At 40.1% G+C, this 14,659-nt stretch overlaps 1 protein-coding gene across 7 annotated transcripts in view; it reads right to left on the bottom strand.

Annotated features, from left to right (window-relative positions):
- Nucleotides 1-14,659, bottom strand: part of FBLN2 (fibulin 2) — a 104,874-nt gene that overhangs the window by 22,509 nt on the left and 67,706 nt on the right. For all 7 annotated transcript variants that reach the window (XM_080607047.1, XM_080607048.1, XM_080607049.1 and 4 more), the window contains 6 exons: nt 13,784-13,895; nt 9,113-9,242; nt 5,146-5,332; nt 3,426-3,632; nt 888-1,004; nt 334-435 (listed from right to left, as the gene is read on the bottom strand). In XM_080607047.1, the coding sequence (XP_080463173.1) occupies nt 334-435; nt 888-1,004; nt 3,426-3,632; nt 5,146-5,332; nt 9,113-9,242; nt 13,784-13,895 (855 nt within the window). The remainder of the gene's footprint in view (nt 1-333; nt 436-887; nt 1,005-3,425; nt 3,633-5,145; nt 5,333-9,112; nt 9,243-13,783; nt 13,896-14,659) is intronic.

The following is a 14,659-nucleotide window of genomic DNA, read 5'->3' as shown; positions in this document are numbered from 1 at the left end:
TCAGACTCTGGGAGAAGCAGCAGTGGGAACAGACACTTAGAGGGCTGAAAAAAAGTCTGGGACATCAGAGGAAATGAGCACAAAACCGGGCTTGCCCTCACCCAGGTAATAGGCAGACTGGATAGATGTGCTTCAGGAGTTACCTATAAAAGAGACCTGCTATTCCTTCTGCCAAAAGGTCTCAGAGGCAGCAGTTTTGTCTCTGTACTGCCACTTGCAATGCACAATACTGAAAATAAAGAACCATTAAGAAAACACCTTGGGGTCTGCGATCAACGAGGCCTATATAATAATGTTTTAGTCATGTCTCTGTGGTGAACCATAACCACTTACCTTCACAAGAAATCCCATCACCCATGATAGTATATCCAGACAAACATGAGCATACAACATTTTCTTCCACAACATTGCAGATGTGCTTGCAGGGACCATTATCTATACCAAGCAAAATTGCAAAATACGTTAGCATTCATAGCACAGATCAGCTGAAGTTACAAAGCTCTAGGTCATCCAAATACACTCCCATCATAGACAATGGGGAGTGCAGTTTGGAAACAATCTGTCCAGGCAGCCCTAATCACTGCTTACAACCCTCCAATCACACAGAAACACACCTGTGCCAATCCCACCTCTATTGGGCACGTTACACTGCACAGCTGTGCTGGTTACCTTAAACTAAATAGCAGGTGTGTAATAACCCTGAAATCAGAGTACAGCCTCAAATTACCCCCTCGGGTTTCCCCTGACAACTTCTCAGGCTTGTGCCAGCAGTAACAAGTTAAGGATGTGCACTGCAATCATATTGGTGAAGGGATGTGTGGAATTTTATTCTGACTCTTTAAACATTCCTCACCCATTTGCGTCTGCAGTTTTCCCCTCTGACATACCTTTGCACTTATCCTGCTCTTCCTGTAAGGACACGATGAGAAGAGGCTGAGCAGGAGAGGCTGCCGGAGGGGCAGTGGGTTCTGCTTCCAGGCTTGTCACCTGTCCTCCATCAGGGTCTGTAAGGCAAGGTGGGCAGAGATGGATTAAGGGCAGCATCACACCCACCAGGCACCCCATGGTAAGAGCCCTGGTCCTAATCATCCCATTCCATCAGGGTCTGTAGTAAGGAACATGTTGGTGATGTGGACAGCTGTCTGTGCATGGAGCCGAACAGTTGGTTTTGCAAGATGCCAAGTGTTTGATGAGAACAACTGTGACAGTATGCACGCGTGTACACAGAGTGCTGCTAGTTAGTGGAGATGCTCACACGCGTCATGGATAGAGTAGGGAGCTGGGTTGTAAATAACTTCCATAGAGTAAAATATGCCAACATCTTATGAGTCAAACCAAGTACTAATTTAAATTTTTATAATGCTGTTCTATTGTAAAGACAGTGGGTGTCTTTCTTTTGGTGCATGGGAGGGAAAAAAAGCAGAACTCAAAACAAGTTCAACAAACTCATTCTGTATATCCTATTTCAACACAGATGAAAAGCAGACACTCACCTTTACAAGCGCAGGATACTCTGGAATGACTTTTACAAAGCCAAGTGGTAAACATGACAGCTGCTGTTATTAAGATTTCCAGCAAAGTGAATAGTGTTTTGTTTGTTTTTAAAGAGAAGCTCAATTATATCAATAAGAATAATCCAGTTTCTAAATATCACCAGAATGGAAATCTAAATCCATAAGGCTAAATTCTTTCATTTATTGGAGTTCAAGCATCACCTGGAGCAAAGCATGAGCCACAAAACAATGGCAATAGTAAATGACTAACTGCAATTGCTATATAGGCTTGGAGTATGGGGAAGGGTGATTTCATTTTAAATAAAACAAACCACAGACATACAGTGGACCATAACACAGGAAGGTCAATGCAAGACACTTTATTGTGGCATATCTAAAATGATTTCCCCAAAGAGCAGAGAAGTGAGAAGCTGATGTTTCAGCAACATACACATTTTCCTTGCCTCACGGAGCAGCTGCAAGAACATCACTTCTAAGCCTCGTGGAAAAGTATGACACCTTTTAGAATGCAAAAGTTAAATACAAAAACATTCAGGGTTCTGCACAGAGCAGGAAATGCTCTAGAACAGGTAGAAACATAAAGTATTATATCTAATCACAGGAGTAATAATTACCAGCAGTGTGAGATTTAAAATGGTCTGGTGTGGGCCTCCATGCACAGAACACAGGACAGAGACGTGCATGTACACAGAGGAAGAACGAGGAACAACAGGCCAGAATGCCACACTGCTAGGCAGAGCACGTATTTATTAGCCATGAATAGTGAGGGAAGTGCCCTGCTCGGCCATCTCCCTTGTCCAGCACATAACGTGACCCAGGACTCCACAATGACAGTAGCAGCCCTGCTTTGCCTCGCTCTTCCTATGTGTCTCAGATGTCTCATTCCAGTCCTCTACCCTTGCCTCAACCGAGCTCTGTAACCCCCCAACACCTCTTGGCACAGCAGCCTTGCAGAACTGCCAAGAATACCGACTACTCAGATACAAGATGTATTAACCCAAATCTGCACTTCAACAGGGTTAGTAATGGGAGAAGCAAAGCAAAGGAAAACAAAAAACACTGCTATGCTCCAGGTGAGTGATCAAGCCAAACTTTGCAGAGCTAAAATAAGAACCATTTTCTTTAACACTTTTGGATTAGGCTCTTTCCCCAGAATTTTAATATAAACAGAGCATCAGCTGCTGCAGAAACAGTCAAACACATTATTGATGTAAGTACTGTAATATCATGTTGAGAAAAGTGACATAATGAATACTCATTATTTGGCTTGGGCAGGAGGTATTTGAAGTCTAAGGAATTTTGTCATGGGATGGCAACACTTCATGTGCTTGTTAAATAATTGAAAGCACTTGTAACTAATCTAAGGTTTCAACTTTTCAAATTATCTGATCTGAAATCTTGCCATTGGAGAACTCCAGACATCGATATGATTATTACACAATAGACATTCTTTTCAAGACTTCCACTACACTATATATTTGGATTTTACATCACTGAAAGATGTTAATGATTTTACATAAAAATTGAAGTTCAGGAAGCACTGCTGTGTGTCTGAACTGAATAAAGTTTATCTAAAGGAAAGCTAACTGCAAAATAGAAAATGATTCTAAAAAGGAAAGGTATTCCATTAACAATCTTTACAAATCCTCTTCTGAAAAGTTAAAATGATCTTGATCTGAATAAATTTAATACCCACCCTGATATACAAAAATTAAGCGTAATCTAAGTTTCCTGAGGGGTTGTTTTTCTTTTCATTATTAACCTGTCCAATTTCCAGGGAAAACATCCATGCATCATTACCCACCAAAAAACTTCATAGAAACTACAGAGAAATTGAAGAAATGCTTGGTAGGTCAGTAAAGGTGGCAGAAAGACACCATCATTCATGGATTTTCTCCTCATTTTCCTCACCTGGAGAGCAGCTGGTCCCATCTTCTTGCAAAGTGAATTCCGGGAAACAGGAGCACTTGTAGGACCCCACAGTGTTTATACACAAATGCTGACAGAGTTCCCCACCGTAGAGAAGACATTCATCCAGGTCATCTCCAGGCAGGTTATTTGACAGCTCAGCTTCATTGCTGATGGACAAAGCTTCATTGTGATCTTCCATCTCTGAAACTAACAGAGAACAAAACATGCTGTTTCTCTAACAGGTGCTTTGGCATTAGGTCTGTAAGGATAGAGCGTTTGCTCACACAAACTCCAGATACAATAAAATCTACCCAAAACGGTTACTTCAAGGACAAGAGAAAATCCATCCATCCTGAAGATAAGACCACTGTGCTGGACACATCAACTATCTCTTTCTGTAAGGCTGGACGGACAGACATTTCACAGGAGCCATGGAGGAAAAGACCTTGAGAGGTCACAAGCTCAACTTTCATGCTCACTAACACCATTGATGTTATTTGTACTAAGGTATCACATTGAAGCTTCATCTGAAACTGTCCCCACTGCAAAACCACATTCAATTTTTTAATTTCAGGAGAAAAAGTTAACCAGTTAGTTTGGAGACTCTTCAACTAACCACTATTAACTGGTTAGCTACTTCTGTAGCTAACAATATAGCAAATATTAATAGCATGACAAATATTCCAGGCCCCACTTCATACTGACATGGCTATCCCATTTACTGTTTTTGAACACTGGCAAAAGCACTATCCTTTTCAGTTCTTGACCAAATTTGGCAAGACTTTCTGTGATATTAAATGAATTGTTCAGTGAGTTTCTCAGTCAGCTTTTCTTAAACACATACATGTAAATTTCCTCAGTCAGCGTAGTCTCAGCTAGGTTGAAATAAATCCTTACTCTTTTTGGCAAGAGAAAATACACATTTCATTCATGAGAGGAGAATGGACAAAGTTTGAACCCTAGCATATCCAGGAGGTTACCAAGCAATTCATGTGTGACAGGTGGCTACAGAGTGATGCTGGAAGGAGTGTGGCCTTGGGCTGAGGGAAGCATAGCTGTCCAAGCTCCAGATTTGTCATGCTCCCTTTGTCATGCCTCTTTTACGGCAGGGATTTGACCTAGCTCTTCTGCATCACCATGCTCATACGTTGGAAGAATGAAACCAAACTTGCAGTGCTCTGGGGCTTCTCCAGTGTATGCTGTGGGAAAGCTCCTGTGATGTTCAGCAGTACAATAGGAAATCTAATTCCTGGAGGTTTCATTGCTAACATAATGCATGGGGCTACTTTGTCTGGAAAAAACTCAGTTTGTTTCACACAAAATCTTTCAGGACTGCTAAAAGAAAATCAACAGCTTCAGCTTTGCTTCTTACAAAGGGCTAGTGGCTTCCTGCCCACCAGTGGTCTAAAAAGGTCTTTAAGTTTTTTTGTTTGTTTGTTCAAAACAAAAAACAACAACAACAACAAAAAAAAGAAGATGACGACAAAGAAGAAGAAGAAACTGCCAGGCAGGTCTCATCTCTCATCTTGCTGGTCTTCATGGCATACTCTGCATATCACCCAGAAGCAGCAGCACTTCTGTTTGTTATCTGGCAGGTCCCTGCACTATGCAATCGGGGCGGGGGACATGCAAACACTACAGCAAAAGTATGTTCTGAGGATCAGTGTGAGACAGAGACTCAACGTCTGCAAACGTCTTCAAATTAAAAATGGACACTAACCCTTCTCAGGTGTCACTGTTGGCAAAGGTTCGGGATGCCTTTTTATTTCTGGCTGGATAAAGTGATCTCCCCCTTCACAGCAGGACAGCATCACATGACTGCAGGGGTAGCCCAGATTTATGTTGGACTCGCAGGTTTTCCCTTCACTCCTTAATCGCAGGCCCAGATTACAGCAATCACAGCATTGCTGCAAAAGAAAGAGACCATTAGTAACAAGGATTTCATAAAGTCTGGTTCAAGGATGAGCCCACACACACACCTGGAACTGATCTGCACTTTCCTTAGCAGTGGAGCATCTGGAAAAGTGCTTAGGGTTTAGACAGTTGCAAACATCAAAGCTTTACTTGTGCTAGTTTTTGCCATTCCTGCACAAATGGGTTGATCACAATGAGGATAAGCAAAAAGTCTCACTGTGACACCAACTTCAGCGGCTTCACATGGAAGGATGTAGTAGTGCTGCAGATCACCTCCCTCCAGCTCTTGCACCCAGCCATTACTTTGTTTTTTGTATAAGCAAAAACAACACAGATCTGTATGTTGCTGTGTTAGATCTTGAAAAACGGCTAGTTGCCTGAAGCAATGTGAAAGGAATTGCAAATACCTTGCATATATACAAGGATCAGCAGCAGCCCCCGAGCTGTCAGTATGTCAGTAAAGGCTATTTCTTCTACGCACCACTGCCCTGCAAACCTACTGTGACCTTTAATTACCTGACTGTCCTGGACACCTGCCTAGACAGTGCCTAGAGAAAGGCCAGCTTGTATTTTGTGAGCTATTTGCCTTCCTTTTCTTTCCTGAGTGAATCTAAAGCATCAGCTTCGCTGTTAGGTTGATGCAATGGGGCAACCCTTAAAGGCAGTCTCTCCTGCAGTTTCCTCTGCTGCAGGCTGCAGACAAAAACAGTCTTGTTCTTTACTCAGTCACATAAAATCTATTGCACATTTAGGCCACAAAGGTATTAGATAAGTTATATCAAACTCCAAACACACTTCAGAAAGCCCATACTGCGTATGGACAGTGGATATCTAATCAAGCAAGGCAGCTGAGGAGTTCTGTCTGCTTCAGAGACACACAGAGGTCATATGTGAATTGACAATGCCTGTCTGGATTTAAATACAAGTGTCCTGGCACCCCTAATACATACATTTAAGATGCCTTCCCTCTGATTGAAGAGTTATAAAATGCAGTCCCTTCCCCTCTGCAACTCCTGTGCTAATCAAGACATCCAGCTCAGCAGCACCCACTTACAGTTTGCAGCTAAACTCACAGAGCCTCTCTGAACCCAGAGAAGCGATTTCAGTCTATTCAGATCTTCAGCCTGTGAACGGGCAGGCGTCAGACACATAAAATGCAGGTCATAATTCAACCTGGCACTAGTTAGCTCTGTCAACAGAAAGTCCAAGGACCGAACAGAAGAAAATTGAACAAAGCTCTCACTTCCCGAGAGAACTCTGACTTGAGGAGAGCAAACGAGAGCAGCGGTGTTGTAAGGGTTGGACGCAGTATGGAACTGGGAAAGAATCATGTTTCGTAAGTAGCAACCCTAGATTGGTGTTCACATTAAAACAAAGCCTGTCTCCACTAGGGAGATATGAAAACTTGTTTGCTAGCAGCCCAGACTGCAGAAACTCTTCTGCTGAGTCACTTCCAGAGGCAAACACTGTAGCTTTAGGGTTTCTTGGGCTTTTCACGTGTGTCCTTTGATAATAGCTCTTGTTTTCTGTCCATAATTTCTAATCTGAAAGGTCCCCAAACATCACAGATAGAAGTTATGCATTGTTCACATTTGCAAATACACACGCGCAAAGATTTGGCTTTTTCCCCCCGCAAACAGCCTGACATCAGCACCCAAATATGTTTGTGAGCAGTATAGAATACAGCTCCTGAAGATGCTGAATTATTTTTGATATTAAAGGGACAAAGCCATATGTTCAAATTAATTATTAAAAAAAAAAATCTAATTATATTAAACTATGGTCATGCTAGAAATGAGAAAAATCCTATTTTCATCCTCCCAAGTCCAGAATTCCCTAATTCAAGATTTCATCAACTGAAAATTCCACTTTCTGTAAATATTTTTTAGTTCTGGTACATTTTTTTCAGTTTCAATAGTCAAAAAAAGTTAACTATAATATATGTTTTTACCAAAGCGCTGTAAAATGTTGGAATTTTTGCCACCAGAAATATGGCTTTTTTCAGTCATAGTTTTGGTTCAGAGTTTATCCTTTGTGCAGGCATCACAGAGGGTATTAAATCAGTCACACACTCTTGGGTTCACATATTTTCCAGGTTAATATAAGTGTCTCATTTTCTAGTAAAAAAACAAAAAACAAAACAAAACAAAAAAAAAAACAAACAAAAAGTTCCTTCTAAAATGCAAAAACTTGAGTGGTTCTGATCTTCTGCTAGCCACCTTTTGAATTTCACCAGAATTATACAAATCATTTAACAACCAATATGATGATTTTTACATCAACATTGAGAATCATACCTTGAGAACCACTGAACCACTGTTTCATTCACAATGTTCTATGCTCCTCTCGAAAAAAATCATTCCTAGAACCCTGTACAACTGGACAGCATTTCGGTGCCTCCATGCACAAGTAAAAAGTTCCTAAGCATGTGCTTTTTGTCTTAAATAGCAGGTACAATCAGCCTAAGATTAATTTGCATTGATCACAAGCTGAGTACCTGGATTTTAAGAACTGGCACTGCTACATTTACCTTGAAGCAAAAGTAAGGACCCCACCTCTGAAATGCCTGCAGAGGACATATGCACATTCGTTACCAGCAAGTAAATCCTCTGGAAAGGAAACGTTACACTGGGACCAGCACAAGGAACTATTCCATGAGAATATTTTGCAACTTGTTTCAGCTAAGACAAGAAGGATAAAGTTTTCACTCCACTTACTCCTGAGGAATGGCATGTATGATAAGATTTATTCTATGTCTCATGCTCTGCATGGCATGCCAAAGACCCTTGGTGAAAATTTAAGAACAATAATTGTGTCATACTTCAGAAATATTTTGCGTTTCCAAATGCAGATTCTCTTTGTATGCTAGTGGTAGACTCCAGACCCAAGTAGATAGCAGTTCTGAAAATGACAAATTGGCATAGCTAATTAAACTTTAAACTCCAGAGTAGACATCCATGCATTTTGCTTTCCCAGTGAACAGTTATCCACAAGAATCACCAATGTATAAGAACAGACAGAACTAATGAGTTTCCTGCTGAGACAACAGAAGCTGCACTTAAGCTTAGATATAGCTATGTAAATTATTATCAGAGTGAAATGAATTCTGAAATGCACTCTTCTGGTAAAAACAATACAACAAGCAAGATGCTGAATCTTCAAACTAGTTTAAATTGGTTTGGCTCCACTGATTCTCATAAAGCAAATCTCATTTACACAAGCTGAGGCTGTGCCTTGTGATTTGTACCGCTGGTTAATGGTCTGCCGTTACTTATGAACAAAAGCTTCCATCATCATCTAAAACACTTGTTCCTCGAGTCCATCGCTTTGTTTAACTGAGAAATGAGGCTGCAATTCAATACTGTACCCAAGCAAACTGTTTGGTAGTAGATTTTCCCATTATATCTTTGATTGAGTTTTGCCCTAGCATTTTCTAAAGTCTTCTACAACACAGATACAAAAACTAAAATGGTCTTTTCAGCTACTTCCAAAGTGAGAAGGCAAAAGTAATACAGCAAGTTAAATCTTAAAAATGGAGATGGAAATTATTCAAATCATCATTACTGTGAAGTTCTAAAAGCGGCTGCATCTCCAGGCAATTTACACCTAAACACTAATAGCAAAAATCTGTAACTGCGTAATTTCTTGGCCTCACTCCTGCAACTTTATAATTTACCGAGCTCCATAATAATGCACAAAGAAATTACTGCTAAATGCATGAAATGAAGACAACTCACATTCAAAACAAAGCCTACAGAAGCATCACAATTTACCTTATATGATGATCCTCCACAGGTATCGCTTTCTTCTGATCCACACACATCTCCGTCCTTTGCAGCAATCATGCCAGCCAGGCAGCTGTTCTCCTTGATGGTGGAGATGCAACACTGCTTCTGAGCAATTCTGAAAAGGATCAAGGAGGTCAAGTGTTCATTGACATTCAGAGGACATCAGGATGCGATATAAAAAAACCTAGGGCTGCCAGATTCACAGTACATCCCATACATTTGAGCTCTCTTTAACATGTCTCAATACTAATATAATACAGTTTGTACCAATGACATTTGCAGGATAATTTTTTTCTCATTTTTTAATAAAAAGATGCACTGATAAAGGCTCAGGAAATCAAGTGTTGAGGTCACTGCCTCTCAAAGTCTGGTCAGCAATACCCCTTACAGCTCATCTATACCTGTGTTAAAGTCCTTCATCCCTACACTTTGCTTCTCAGAAGCCATCAGAAGGTTTCAGAAACAGACAAACCTTTTCCCTAAAAAGTGAGGAAATGAAAATGCTCCCATACACAACTTACTTCTTCCCCAGCCAAAGGCCTGATGCTCTGGACAGTACTTAAGGACAGTGACACATTGCAAAACACCTTTAAACTCTTTATAGCCCCTGCAGATTGTAACCTGGAATTTAAGCCTTCATCTGACTTCGGAGAAAGGTTGACCTGATCACTATATGAAGTACTTTTGGAACATCCATTTCCTATAAATGGCTCTTCAATCAAACATTTTAATGAGATTCACTGAAGGTTGAAATGAAACAGATTCAAATCATAAACAGCAAGTTCCCAAATGATATGTAATAGATGTTCATTGCCTACTGACTATTTTAAATTGTACAGTGGATTTTCCAACCCCCTTCAAGGAGATATCTGCTTCTTTCATTCATATACAAAAGGGCAGGCAAAACGATCACTCAGTCCCTTTGGCTTTGCTCCATGAACCTGTGCACAGATTCATGCAGCACAGAGACTAGCAACACCTTGGGGTGGGGGGACATACATCTGGTCCCACGATAGCAAAGGACTTATGGTGGGGAAGGGTGAGGACTGAGGGTTGCAGGCCACAGGGAGCCTCCTGGATGGATTATATTGAGTAGGTGAACTATAGGTTGGGCATACGTGACACTGAGGAACTTGTCAAACCTCAGCTGAAATACTGTATTATGGTACAAGTAAAGACAAACTTCTGTTTGGGGAAGATTTGGTGGTGTGAAGGAATTGGGCAAAGTTGTTCTTTTCCCTAGAATACCCTGATGTCTAACTATCTTTTGCTGATGCACTGCCACAAGAAGGCACGCTGCCTTATGGGGTGCCCTCATAGTGATGAATGAAAGGTTGATGCATTTTAACAGCCAGTGCCTCATAGCAAAGCAACTCCCCTGCAAGAGAAATATTAGCAAGCAAACAATTTTTGTCTATCAGATACTATTATTAATCCTACCAAACACAGTTGTCCTGGGAAACAAAAGCTTTTCTTTTCTGAGAAGGAAGTATTTCTGAGTTTTCATTCTAATGTCTCAATTAAAATGAAAAAAATAAAGAAAAAAAAAGAAAAAGCAATGTCTTTTATTCCAGTAAGAACCAGCTAGTGATAGGCACTTGGTCACTTTCACAATGCAAGTGGCCTGTTTCATCAGCTTTAAATTAATATTTTTATTCTGGACAGCATGAGAGAAGCCTAACCAGTAAGTGGTAGTTTGAATTTGATTACAGGAAGGGGATTACCACCATCATGTCCTTTGTTTCAAGAAAGTTACCTTTCTAATCCAGTATGAATTGCCAGCTAGAGAAATATATATTTTTTTGAGCTATGAATGGTTGTTACCCAAATATATTCAAGAACCAGTAACTTAACTATTGTTGATTACATAAGACATGGAAACTTTCGTAAAAAAAATAAAAAAATTAAAACTGAAAGTGATTATCATTTCTAGAAATGGGAAAATGCTGCTAGGAAGTGTTTTTATATGTGCAAAGTTATTAAAAAACTGAAATCTCTATACATTCACATTGTTCTGAAATGTGACACTTATCCATGAGAAATTCCATCCCAGTATGAAATGCATAACAGAAACAGTATTATTTGGAGTATCACTGGCCATTTTTTATTTTAGTATTTTTTTGAATTGTATCAGCACAACTCAGGTTTTAGCTACTGTATTACTGTAAATGAATTGAAAACAGCATTTCTTCTTCACAAACCTACTGACCGCAGGCCATACAAACAAGTTGTTCAGAGAAGATGCAGAATATTTCTACATTAGGAAAGTGTTCACGAGTTAAGAGCAGAGCAGTGATGTCAATTTACTAAACTGGTATGAGTCTCTAACTGGGATGAAGAGGCTCAGCAAAAAGCAGGATTCATACTTGTACAGCTGATGTAAGTGCCACACAGATAAACATTGCTCTGATAAAACACATTTCAAGAGATAAAAACAACTAAACTGAATCCGATGACATTTCACCCAGCCTAACATCCTGTCTTTGAAACAGCCAGTGATGCACGCTCTGGGAATATTTTTACATCTGGCTATCAATTGACTATCTAAGGATTTCCTGTAACTTGCTTTATTTTAAGTTCATTCATCTAGTTGCTACAGATGAGCTCTTTCTGGTAGTCCCAGTTACAGCAATCTTCTCTGGTGTAGAAGTCATTCCGAGGTAATTTCTTCCAGCTGTTCAACAGTACCGATGTGTCTGTACCGTCCATGGAAACAGACAAATCACATCTAAAAAGAGGACTTCAGATAAGAAACATTTGTTTTACTGCATGGCATTTTAAGAGTTCTAGGGAAATGGGAAAGATCAGAAAATTCATACCACTGTGTGATGGGGTTTTGCATAAAACCCTTCTGCGGATCAAAAGACCATCATTTCTTGTATGTCCATGGCTGAGCAAGAAATTACATTCCTCTGCTCAGAGTGGGACATCACATTTTACACATCGGTCACCACTGCCTGCCTGCTTCCAAGCTCTATGCTAACCCCAGCCTGTATAACTCTATAGGCTCACCCAGACCTTGATCTTTCCAATTAATACATTTCCCATCTTGCAGTTAGTGTTTTACTGAGATAGGCCAATTCAGCACATAAATAGAAAATGGCCAGAGACATCAAACTACCTCAAAAATTAGCTTTAACATTTAAGTTTTTGCCACTTGAAGACTCAAAAATGGCACCAGGCAACAACAGATCCCTTAATCTGCAGCCTCTATAAAAAACCTACAGCCCCTACAAACAGTGGGAGCTTCAATCCTTTGCCTCAGCAGAAAAATTGATCCTTCAGGGCACTGAGGTCACCTATAAAGCCCAGGTATTGACAGTCAGCTATCCTGGCAGAACAGTGACTAATTCATGCAATTAGTATCTATCTTCTGCTTTTTAAAATCTTCAGATCCTGAGTCAAATTAGCAGCAGATTCTCAGGAGCTGGCAGTACTTGTGAGCATTCTGGCTCACGAAATGGCACAGTCAGCACACAGGTATGTGCATGGTGACCAGCTCTGCACACTGGCACATCTCCTAATGAGAGCAGTAAGTTTTTCTTCATCCTTCCAAGTTTTTTCAAATACTTCTCAACAATAAATGTAGCTTTATGCAGAATATTTACAGGTGTTTCTTAAATCTTTAAATCGGGGACACAACTGAAATTTTGAAAGTAAAACAAGTGAACTCCAAATCTCATATTCTGTTAAATCCCAAGGAGATTCACAGGGACTGGAACATTTAGGATCTGAATTTTTCATCTAAACCCAGCCTCAGATGTGCAGGTGCAACTCATTAATGTATTGGATTTGCACCTACTTAAGGTACGGCTGGAATTTTTTAATCTGTCTTTATTTCATGGACAGTTGGTATGGGTCAGTAACGTCAAGCCAGTTCTCGGTGGGGGGATCTTAACCACCCAGTAACTTCGCAAAGGTGCAACGATACAAACTTGGACAAAGCTGATATATGCCAAGCTTCTTTAATGCTGAAAGCTTTGGGATCACTCTGCTTCTGTTGCATCTTTGGAGTCTTGGATAACTTTGCCAACAGCCCTCCCTAAGGCCTGTATCAGACTCGGCGGGAGGACAGAGAGATGGGATGAATTGCAGCTAGAGCGATACATTTTCCATGTCACTTTGCACCCATCCTCCTTTTCTTGATGAGTTCAAACCTGGCATCCTCACTCAGACCAGATGCTACTGATACTAGCAGCATTATCAAGGCGTATGGTACCCTCCAGCTGAACACAGACATCAGAACCAGCAGCCATTCACATAGGACAATAAACACATCATTTAATGATACAGATAATCACTGCATTTAGCACTTGCCAAATGGAATGCAAACACATTTAGCTACTCTGCCCTTCTATTTATCTGCAACTCCACAGATGCGCATAAAACTGGGAAACAAAAATTCATGTTCTGCTCACGTGAGAGAGGAAGAAGAAACCTTAAAAGGCTTTTGCTTAGATTGGATTTTGAGGCAAGGGAGGGGGAAATCTTTCTTCCTATTTTGTCATGGCATATTGCCAGTGTACCAATAATGTACACAGAAAAATGAAAGAGTTCCCAGTCTCCTGGACATTCCACAAATAGAACAATAATCTGATACATTCTAAAGGACTGCCCTCTACATTAATGCTAGATGCTTGGTTTTGATTTACGTACCTGCAAATATCACCATCCACTCCACTTACAGGAATTTCTGTGCACTCCCCGTTATCGATAGCCCACTGCTGTCCAGCTCCACAGCAGCTCTCAATCAATTCCCTTGTAGAACCTGTATAAAACATACACAGCAAATATTTTGTGTGGAATCTCTCATGTGTGACTTTGTTTTCTTAATTGAAAAGATATTTAAAATAATGATAGTTCCGGATTTTTATATATTTTATTTCGTTACATGCAAAATAATTTAACTTTCCAACATCAAAGAATGATACGATATTGCTGGGGGAAGGAAAAGGAGAGGGTTCTCAGCAAGTGGCCCTTGGTTCACTGATTCCGTTAGAATCAATAGAATTTCACCTTAATCAATCTTCAAGTATCCAAGCTCATATCAGACTGTACTCAGCTATGTCCTTAGAAGGTCAAAATCCAGGTTATTTAAAACAGAAAAAATTGAATACAATTTACATGGAAGTGCATCTTAAACACTATTTACATTTAAATTCACAGGGCAGGATTTTAATCTCTCAGTTTTACAATGGTGTAAATTTTCTAACTGCAGAAGAACAATTTAGCACAGAAAAATAATTTAGCAAAGCGTCAGTACAATGACATAATTCTTAACATGCCAGAATAACTTCTATACTACTACAAGCGATATTTTAGTAGTATGCTTTGTACTTACTTATGTATCATACTTTGTAAACTCATTCTACTAGTGACAGACGTAGAACCACCAGTTCTCAGCTCCAGGTTACAGAAATAAATGACAGACAGAGGCAGCATTGATACCTGCAGTACCTTGACTTACATGACCACCTGGTAATGTCTTTTAGTGAGGCATTGCAGAAATAAGTTAGAGTTTTAAATAGAAAA

The sequence above is a fragment of the Anser brachyrhynchus genome (genome assembly GCF_964034855.1).
Source record: "Anser brachyrhynchus genome assembly, chromosome: 10".
Lineage (NCBI taxonomy): Eukaryota > Metazoa > Chordata > Aves > Anseriformes > Anatidae > Anser > Anser brachyrhynchus.
This window is presented reverse-complemented; position numbering and strand designations above follow the sequence as displayed.